This window comes from Pseudochaenichthys georgianus, chromosome 22, assembly GCF_902827115.2.
Source record: "Pseudochaenichthys georgianus chromosome 22, fPseGeo1.2, whole genome shotgun sequence".
NCBI lineage: Eukaryota > Metazoa > Chordata > Actinopteri > Perciformes > Channichthyidae > Pseudochaenichthys > Pseudochaenichthys georgianus.
This window is the reverse complement of record NC_047524.1, coordinates 16791280-16802173: the sequence shown is the minus strand read 5'-3', so window position 1 is coordinate 16802173 and position 10894 is coordinate 16791280. Positions and strand designations below refer to the sequence as shown.

At 40.2% G+C, this 10894-nt stretch overlaps 1 protein-coding gene across 1 annotated transcript; it reads left to right on the top strand.

Annotated features, from left to right (window-relative positions):
• Positions 1-14: 14 nt before the first annotated feature.
• Positions 15-9961, top strand: prox2 (prospero homeobox 2). Its single transcript, XM_034111545.2, has 5 exons — positions 15-724; positions 2122-3730; positions 5665-5772; positions 7212-7406; positions 9135-9961. Exons 2-5 carry the CDS (start codon positions 2189-2191, stop codon positions 9300-9302), a joined length of 2013 nt encoding a protein of 670 aa, XP_033967436.1. The 5' UTR covers positions 15-724; positions 2122-2188; the 3' UTR covers positions 9303-9961.
• Positions 9962-10894: the final 933 nt, after the last annotated feature.

Sequence of the window (10894 nt, the reverse complement as noted above, 5' to 3'; positions counted from 1 at the left end):
TGTAGGCCTGTCTGGGCTGGGAAAATATATTTTCTATTATAGTCTCTATATTTACGTTGTTACATGTAGGCTCTCTGTAAAGGTAGTTGTAAGAGTACCGTATTTACAGACAGCCTACATGTAACAACGTAAATATCGACTAGAAAAAATATATGATAATATTCAAATGATATAGGACAATGCATAGGCCTACGGGTAAGTATAAGAAAACATATGATTTTATAGAATAGAATAGCGAAAAGTTAAGGTAAGTCTATAGAGGGTTATGATTTTTATTAGCATAGTGTATCTAATTTCAAGTGTATACTTTGTTTTCACTTATTTATTCTTTGAGTTTACGACTGCTTTGTTTGTTTTTCGTAAATGCATGGTCCCAAAATTGCCCTTTTGAGATAAATACAATTATTGAGAGATTAAAGGATATAGCAGTAAAGACGTCTTTTATTTATTTAAGTAGGCCAACATCTACATTTTCCAGTCATAGATGAATATTTAAACTTGTTCTCTATGAATACTTGTGCACATTTCCAAATTGACAATAAATAAGGCTTCACCCACCTATTCCTCCATCACCTCACTAATAATACTTTCCTTCTCTTGACATTATGTGGGTGATTTGCTTTCACATGGCCACGCCCCAGCTGCGTGATGCCTCTCCTGCACTCCTACTGTCCACAGCCCAGTGTGCGCAGGCCATCAGCTCGGCAGCACGTCCCGGCAACAGGTAAGGTCCCATCACAGCCTCTCTGTCTCTGTGCACCGTGGGGAAACTGCAGCCTGTGACACAGTGCATGCCTGCAGCTCACCCGCCTCCTGTCTCATCACTTCAGCTTGACTTTTTTTTTTTTTTAATGAAAAGTGCTTTAGAAAAACTCATGCAGGCTTTTACAGGACAACAGAAATTATAATCATATGATTGGTAAGTTTTTTATTTATTATTGGATTATGAAGTGTTTATTGACTGTTGAAATGTTTGAGTAAACTAAAATATTTTTTTTTTTTATTGAGATTATGTGTTGCTTAATATATATACAAATGAGTTTATCCACAAACAGTATCTGCCTGCTATATTTCAGGAAATGTCAAACTGTAAAAAGTAAAGGTGACTTTGAAATGCTGTCTACAAATTGTAGGAAAATTAAATCCTCTCAAACTTTGCTATGAGGGGTAACTGAGTTACAAAACAGGTTGATCTTTCTGAAAGAATGCTTAATTATGTCAAAGTAAGAAAAATAAACACAAGGACGGATCTATCGTCTAGTAATAAAATGTAGAATACCCGTTTCAAGTCCATACGTTTCATTTAAGTATTGAATTAGTTTGACATGGCTACAGCACAGAACATATTATAAAATAAACACCAAAAGGGAATCAAGTTAGTTATTATAGAATCTGTAAATTGAGCTTTTTATATATTTACCATTGAGAATAATTTCTTGAAGATGAGAACCAGAAATATATAAAGAGGTTTTCATGGTATTTTCTTTTTTAAATAATATATACATAGAGCCGTTTGTTGTGCGTGGTCTATTGCTGTCAGAGGCTATCATTTACCTTTCATGGGTATCAGACAGTCTTTTTATTCTTTGTGTTATCCATTATTACAACCCCAAGATGAAATGATACAAAAAAAAGCACTCCCTTATTACAGAAGATCAAGGATTTCTTCTGCGTCTTTTTTTTTTTTTTACAGAACAGAGCTACTTGCGATTAATGTAGGATTCATTGACTTTCTATCATATATAACAGTAATTCTACATTTGCTTGTTAATGTAGTAATTTTAAGTTACAAAAGTGAAATTTTCTAACAAGCAGAATCACCTGTAAATGTTGTGTATAGATTAATTTACCTGAAACAATTTAACAAATGAATATACTTTATTTTTGCTATGAATCCAAGGAATAAAGAGACATTACTGTTTAAATTGAATGTCACTGTTCAGAAAGGCATGCAATAATGTATATGCAAAGATTGTTTTATTAAAAGTGTAAAAGAAAATACACAATATAAGAATGCACATACAGGATTTAAGAATAATGAATGGCTAAAGCACATTTTATATTAAAATGTTTTTTCATTATGTATGATTTTTACTATGTTCTATTTTTCTCTCTTTTCAGATAATCGCATTTTAAATAACTCTGGTTGTGCAACGTGTGTAGCCGAAGACAGTTTTCCTCATCGAGCATGAACCTCAGTCTCCCCGACCAGACCATGCACAACTCCAGTGAAGGCTGCCTCGAGGACGACAAACCTGATGTCATGTTGCCTTGCTTCCGCAGAAACATGTACGACGAGCCTCTGGCCTCATACTCCAGCGGATCCATCATCTCTCAACTCCTTCGCAAGACAATCCACAACAAGAGGGCACTAGATGAAAGCCATTTCTACCTTTCAGGCTCTGCTGAGGCTGACTCCAGCCAGGAGGACCAGTGCAGCATATCCTCAAAAGACAGCACTGTGGAAGCTGCCTCCCCCGGCGCTCATGTTCCCACAGGAGCCGGCACGGAGGTGGAGCATCCCATGGCTGACCACCTGCAGGCCAAGAGGGCCAGAGTGGAGAACATTATCAGGGTCATGGCGGGCTCTCCCAACAGCCGGCAGCCTGGAGACAGCGAGAGGTGTGACACAGATGCCAGAGACACCAGAGAGGCCAGAGAAGCATACAGGGAGAACAAACGTAAACAGCGGTTGCCTCAGCATCAGGAACACAGTGTTGGAGGGCCGGCAAACAGAAGACCCGGAAGCAGCAGCAATAGTGATAACTGCAACAAGGATGAGGAGTGTCACAAGCTGAAGGAGCAGTTGCACAGCATGCAGAGGCTGCTGCGCCAGCTCCAGGAAAAGTTCCTGCAAGTTTACAACCAGGAGGACCCTGAAAACAACGACAGGGATGACACAGAAGGTGTGGAGCATGAAAGCACAGAGTCACGGTATGTAAGCACTGAAGATGATTTTGAAAGGAAGAATAGCAGGGTGACTGCGGAGTGTAAGGACCGAATGAAAGTAGTTGGTTATCTGGTGCAACAGAGGGAGAGTCGGAGCCTGCAGGACACCCTGAAGCAGGAGCTCTCCAGGGCTGTGAATGACTGTGTGGACAGAGTGTTCAAGAAGGAAGCGTCCTCCACAGGGCAGGATCTGTCCCCTCAGCAGCGCATGTTCTCCTCTCCAGAGCTGCAGATCGGCGTAGGTGCAGACAGGAAGCGCCAGCAGGCCGGCTCCCCCCAGGAACAGCCCCAGGCGGAGGAGGCTGCGGTGAAGCCCTGCTCTTTGGAGTATTATGAAAGCTCCGAGGCTCACAGCCCACCGGACCAGACGGAGGCGCTGTCACTGGTGGTCCGCAAGCCGCCTGTGACCCCTCTGAGCTCAGTCAACCCGACAGTGAAGAGGCCCTACCCCATGCACCAGAATCCATTTCAGTTCAGCTACAGCACCCCTCTGCACGACAGTCAGATCCTGGAGCATCTTCTTAAGTACGGGCCACATTCCAGTTTCGGGGGTCACCCCTGCATGGCCCCATCCATGGACAGGAACTCGCCAGACTCCGTGGACCTGCCCTGGGACGCCATCGCCATGAGGTCCAAGGTGACGTCCAGCCACCTCGCCCACCACGCCCGTGCCTCCGCCCTGGGGGCAGTGACGGTCGACAATCTGTGTCTCCCCCACGTCAAGATCGAGTGCGGAGAACTGCAGAGCATGGCCGACCGAAACCCCTACATGTCACTCAACATATCCTTTTAAATAAATATGTGGAGCCAGAGCGGCTTTGATTTTTTTTTAAATGCAGGATTTAGAGCTTTGTTGTGTAATAATGATGATAGAAAAAGAGACAATAGATAAAAGAAAGAGACACAATTCAGATATTTAATGCAGGTAGGCTTTTTAAAAAACGATTATTGTATTGGGTAAATACAAAACAAATATTCTAGAATGATTACATTTTATTATAAATAATTTAATAATTCTAAAACAATTGACAGAATTGACAATGAAAAGCAACATCAGATCATTCTGTACCATTCTCCATACAGCAGGGTATGCGTGTTATTATCTCATACTGTATTTACCTCCTTCATTTGATACAAACTCCTATATGTTAGCTCTTCCATTTGAACAATGGCTGGTTGAGGTTCATTGCAGCATGGGCAGTTCCAGTAACAAACTTCAAGGAGAATTTTTTCTTTGATCTCGCTAACCCCATAGAAAATTACAGCATCTTCTTTAATCTGAGCAGAGTAATGACTTTAAGTTTAGAAAAAGACAAATAAAAAGGAATACAAGGCTTTGATAAGAATTGCCAGGAACAAAAGCCAATTTTTCAAAGGCAGAGAAAGCATCGGTTTCTGTTTCAGGAAGCGTCATTTTTTCAGACTTGAAAAGGTGCAGGATCTATTTCTCCATCATCAGAGTGATAGGGGTGCATCTAAAAGGTCACATCTGAGTGCTGCTGGAAACCAGAAGTGCCTCACAACCACCACACTTGAGCTCTTGTCTTGAGCATTTGTTGTTGGATACCTTTGTCCGAGTGTACATGATTGAAACAGAGTGCAAGATAACAGTTTTTTTTAGCCTTATAGGAACTCATAGAAAATCCATCTAGGATAAGATGTTAAATTCAGGGAAAATGAGTATTGTTTTTTTAATGATGTGTTTGCTGACATCCACAATCTAAATGATGAATGATGAAATGTAACACCTACATTTCATTATCCTTTGCCTAAGAAATAAATAATGTCGTTACAATCCGTCTTTATAAAGTAAATCATTTGAAAATAGTCAGAGAAGTGTTGTTGATTGTCTTGTCGCACGGAATAAGAGAGGAATATAATGTAGTGCCGGTCAGGATTCGCTTTATCTTTACAGAGCAAAGAGCTCTGCTTCTCTTTGAACAATACCATATAAATCTTTAATCTTAACTTCCGTATTTCAAAGCAAGGGTTCCCCTAATAAATGTATTGTGTGGTGACCTGATAAGGAAATATTATGTCCTAAGGCGTGGTGGTGGACTACAGAGGATATGCTCCTGACCATCTTCATTGCCATAGGGTGTATACTTGAGAAGATATTGAATTATTTATCATAGGAAATAAAGGAAATGTATATATTGATATAGATATATTGCAATTTTTACCATTCAAAACGTGTATTAATTAAAGCCTAACATATAAACTCAATTTTTTTTTATTAAACATACTACTAAAATACTTAAATGTGATTTGTGATATTGGGCTATATAAATACATTTGAATTTGAACTACATGTAATTTAAATTTTGTTTAAAAAATGTCCCTTTTTTTGGCGTGTTTCTTTCCAAAGTAAAACAAATATAGCACCATATGTCGTCTTTTAAATCAACTTAATTATATCCGAAAACCGGCTTCTTTTTTCAAAACATTTCAAAACAAGCTGTCTTTACTGCCAGGCATGAAGTGCTTCGCTCTCTAATTAAAAATCCCTAATCTAATTGGTAATTCTGTTTTGCCAATAAGCACATGTTAGGGTCATTATTGACTCCCTGGTTAATGCCGAGCTGTTCTTTAGGGAAATTCAATTTAGCTGAAGATTGAGGCAACACAATACTCTGGTCTGCTATCACTTTGCATAGGACTGCATGCTGTGTTGTATTTAATTGTCAGGTTTTTTGCCTTAACGTTAATGTGAACATCCAGGAGGGTCTCACCCCGAGCCATCTGAAGAAGGCCAAGCTGATGTTCTTCTACACCCGCTACCCCAGCTCCAATGTGCTGAAAAACTTCTTCCCTGATGTCAAGGTAATTACATTTGAACTATAATGTGTCAAACAAGCTGCAGGATTGTTTGCCCTGCGTTAAACTCCCCGGTATCTACTTGTCAGTGTGTGTTTGGGACAGAAAAATCAGCAGTGTGTCGGAGGAGAGAAACAAAAACGCAGAGGGTTTAAATAACAAAGCCACTGAGCTGCTAGTATGTCCTGGGGGCAGAGGGAGATACAGGGGCATTCTCTCTTTAAAAAAGCCACTCCAGTCAGCAAATGGAGTGACAAAGGACTCTGTAGGCAAGGCATTGCTATTGAGTGTCAACAGAGAGTTGGTATTAGAGACTTGTGCGGCAGCACCCAGGCGGCGATGAGCTGGGCCTAAACACAACATCCTGTGTGTTTTGGCCTTGGGCTCGTGTCATGCCTCCTCCTCTATCTCCTCTTTTTGTCTTCCCTCTTGTCTCCTGATCTGTCTCCTGTTGTTAACTCTTCTCATTCATCCTATTTATCTCTGCTTCCTTCTTTTTCATTCTTTTCCTATCGGAGCATCCTTCCTGCTTATGTTACAAGCTTATACCCATAACTCCTCTCCTGCCTGCCTTGCAATTTTCTCTGGAGTTTCTGTTCCTTCTCCTCTCTATCTCTATCTTCTCTCTCTGGATCTCTGAGCCAGTGCGGGCCCCTGCCTCTCAATCTGCTCTGACCCCCGGGGTCAGGGGGGAGGATGCTGTTGCTGCAGCCCTGCGAACGTCTCCTCCTTGCTTACAATCCTGTGGTGGGAAGTGGCACTGAACAAAAGAGCACCTAATCCCAGTGTCTGATTCCATCCTATCAGCCCGAGTCAATGAGAGGGAAGCTTCCTTCTGTCCTTATGCTGCCGCTTTCTCACCCACCACACCAGAGAGAAGAAGCGTCTTTGATGCCTGCCCAGCCCTTAGGCATTTTTTTCTGTCTTTCTGGATGAGGAGATAGAATAACAGGACTAATGTCAAGACTGAGTTTAGAAATACAGAGCCCTGACAGATGTTTTTTCACCATTGGTGGGAAAAGCTCAGAGCAATTAATGTTGCGTAGAGTGACAGACCATTTGGTGCCATTTTGCCCTACAGGTACCAGTGCAGTCAATTATGGAAAGGGTGGTTAATACCAAAGCGTCAAACGGCCATTTGACTTTTTAATTGAAAAGCATGGAGATTCATATTTTTTAATTTCTGTATGCTCTCAATGAAGTCTAAATGGAGTTCTGAAATTACAATTTTAATTTATCACGAAAAGGGATGATTTCTGCTTTCATTTGCTTCCTCACTGAGACATCAAATGTTAGAAAAGCACTTCTGGACTCGTTGGGTTTTATTGTTTTGCTCAAGGACACTTTAGCCGGATAGTTTATTGTCGATGCAAAGGCTTCGGTTGTCAATCGGCTGTAAACTAATCAATGATATTAAGAGACGTATTTTCTCTCTTCGTTTCCAGTTTAACCGCTGCATCACCTCTCAGCTGATCAAGTGGTTCAGTAACTTCAGGGAGTTCTACTACATCCAGATGGAGAAGTTTGCCCGCCAGGCCATCGTCGACGGCATCAGTGATATCAAAGACATGACGGTTAGCAGGGACTCAGAGCTGTTCCGGGCGCTGAACATGCACTACAACAAAGCCAATGACTTCCACGTAAGTGTCACTCATCAGTCATTTCTCCTTTATGTTGTGGTTTCAATGGTTTGCATCAAGGTCTGATTTTTAACTCATAACGTTTGGTTAAAAGAGGTACTGCTCTCATTCTGCAAGTATTCTGTGCGATGGATAAAGGTTTCCTTCAGTCAACTTTCATCTGATAAGAGGTAGCATATTCTGTTTGTTTAATATCCCCCAGCTAAAAGGATGATGGTGGTAATGGAATTCAGTATAGTACATAAGGGAAAATATATGTTCTAATAATTTATATTTCAATATTCAATCAATGTGATGCTTTGAAGGCATAAACAATTGCATTGCCAATTATTAGAAGGATAAAAAATACAACGCACCCACTCCTGGTCTTATGTTACAGATATATAGTGTAATGATGTCTCTGTAAACAGCCAAAACGGGTAGCTTGCCTATGTCTGAAAGACGACAACATCCACCTTTCAGCAAGTCAAAAATTCACAAACTGACATGAAATATAAATTGTTGAATCGTTGTTTCTGTACAGACAAAACAAAAATATATAACAAAGGGTGCTTACTTGGTATCGACATAGCGAGGCTAGCTGCTTCCCCCTGTTTACAGCTTTATGCTAAGCTAAGTGGCTGCTTGCTGTTGCTTATTATTCAACAGACATACATATTGACGGTATGAATCTAACTTTACCAGCAAGTGAGTATGCTTATTTCCCAGAATGTCCAACTATTCCTTTAACACTTTGTCACTTTGTAAAATTTATCCCAGTGGTTAGTACCTGCTGAGGTATGCTTTCCTGTCAGCAAGTAGCTGTGGTCATACTGTATTATCTGACCTGTGTGTCACACTGCACCTGTGGCTGGCCAGCCTTTACAGCCATTATCTAAACTCCAGAGAGATGCGTTATCAAACTGTGGGAAGAGGAAGCCGCAAAATCCCACTAAAACAACTCAGGATTAGAGGACCAGTACGCCTGAGCGAGACTGAGATTGCTACTGATGCGGAATGCTGAGAAAGACGCTGTGGATTCCGAGGGAGAAGGGCCGTTCGGTGGGAAAGGGACGGGACCGTTTTCTTTACCTTGGGACCAAGACATTCCTTTCCCAGGGATGCTTTTGTGTCGGGAGATGAGGGGAAAGAAAAATAACTTATGCCAACTGTTGTGATAACTAGTCAGTGGATGGGAAACATGGGCTGCGGGGCGGGTTTCTCCCAGCATCCCTTGCATCAAGACTTCAATGGTTGATGCACTTTTTATCCTGCTGTCGTTACACCAACTTAAGCCACATATAATTCTTAATTAAACACAATTATCCCAAGTTTAGCCCTAAATCTAACCTAATGAAAACATTTGTAATCTTCATTTTCAACCATATTTCTGATGGGATTTAAAATAATGCTTTTGTTGACTGGCTCTCACAGCGCTGGATAGAAATCTCACAATGCAGTTTAAGTTCAAGAAAACAAGACTAGCTAATCAAAGAGGCCTCCAAATGAAAGCCAACGATTGCAGCATTGCATTTATTGTATGTGTGCAGAGAACAAAGAGATCAGATCCCTTTCATCACTTTGAGTGTTTGAAGAATTGCACTACAGGTCTTCATTTGATATGTTTTGGACTTTGAGAGCACTGAAGAAAGCTTGTTCAGTATGCTCATTGCATGAAGTGCTTTTTTCATTATTAGAAGATTTAACAAGATTGATTCAACGTATATGTTTTTTGCCTCTCTCTTACAGGTTCCAGACAGATTCATGGAGGTTTCTGAGATTACCTTGCATGAGTTTTACAGTGCCATTTCCACAGCCAAAGATTCAGACCCCTCATGGAAAAAGGCCATCTACAAGGTGATCTGTAAACTGGACAGCGACGTCCCGGAAGAGTTCAAGACATCTTCTTATTTATAGGCCGAAGTGGGGGATTAGAAAAGTGGAAGAATTGGAGTTGGTCACCTTGACAGTATTATTTCATCCTTTATTGTAGTGCATTTTAGTGAGGTGAAATGTAGATGTTGAATAATTAATAATTTTGTAGATCTTAAAAAAACACACACATCATTTTAAATATTAATAAGCTTTAGTCTGTAATGCTGTATGTTTTAAAAAAAGAAGAAAGAAATAATCTACAAATATGATGGCTCTTTATTCTATTGTTTAGTGTTTACTCTGTATGATCTGCCTCAACACATTTAAGGAATTTGTAGGTGTGTGTACAAATGTTTACAGAGTGCTTTCATTCTTTTTCAATATTATAAAACGATATAGTAGCCTGTTTAGCTGACCTAGAAGACCTTTTTGGCAATTACCGTCAGTATTAGTTTGCTTTTGATTCCTGGCCGTGTGTGTTTTGTAAATGTACATGCGCTACAGTTGAGTGTTGCATATTGTTATATCATTATTTTGTTATCTTTTATCTTGACAGAATGCGCATGTGAAAATAATGCTGTTTTGGTTTAATTATGTATAAAAAGGTCATGTAAAGTACAATCATTTTCAGATATTTCATTCACAGACAATGTACTGGATGATTATTGAAATAAAAAATGCACTAAATTATAGAATATAAACTGTGTGATTCTTTTCATTGCACATATTTTAAAAAGAGACACACAGGTAAATGCTTTGTTTTCCCATTGTGAACGTTGAACTCTCCCTATGACAATACTGCGAGCCACTGCCGAGCCCCTAAGGTGCCTCTAATCCACGTCCAGCAGCCAGCTGTTAAATGTCCCCCAAACTATGCCGTTCACATTGTCCACTGAAGCCAATTCAAGTCAACTTTCTAAGGCCTGCATTCATTGTGCGGCCGCTGCGGATGCGGACAACGGCCATGTCTTAAAAACAGCCACAATGCATTCCCTCCTAATGACTAACGCCCGAGGTGACCTCATATCAGTTGTGCCACCAAAGCAAAATTCCACAAACCCGTTGACTTTTTCTTCCAGGCACCGACTCAAAGCACGGCGGCGACCGCAAACACACGCAAAAGCACACGCACACGCAAGTATGGTGATGTCCCAAAAATCACAGATGAGCTATTTTGGATGACATGGGCTCAATATAAACCACAGCAGGGAATACAATGGGATAAATAAATGTCATAACTAATTGTTTATTTTACTCTGAATAACGGTGAAGTATTTGGCACATCCATACAGATTATTGTATGTTTACAGCTAATTCATTTTAAAGCAACAAGGTGCCTTTAAAAAAATAAAAGGCAGGCTGCACAACAGAAAGGACTACTTTAATAAAACTACACTTTTTCTTATCACAGCGTGAGATTATATTGTCAGTGCGCAAAACCCAACATTTAATAGGAAAACCAATTAGGCACCCAAGCACCAATTACATCAAAAATGATAACATTAAGGAAATTAAAACATTAGTTGAATTGGTTGATGACAAAGACTGGAGACAATAAACCTCACTAATCTTTTAATAGATATTTCTTTTCAATTAGATCCGTCTTCTTCTTCAGTAAATTGATTTACATTATC

Excerpts from the sequence above, each read along its gene's own strand:
- prox2 (XM_034111545.2), top strand. The coding sequence starts at position 2,189 with ATGAACCTCAGTCTCCCCGACCAGACCATGCACAACTCCAGTGAAGGC. Across the intron at positions 3,731-5,664 it reads ACCCCTACATGTCACTCAAC|ATCCAGGAGGGTCTCACCCC; the intron begins ATATCCTTTTAA and ends GTTAATGTGAAC. Across the intron at positions 5,773-7,211 it reads ACTTCTTCCCTGATGTCAAG|TTTAACCGCTGCATCACCTC; the intron begins GTAATTACATTT and ends CTTCGTTTCCAG.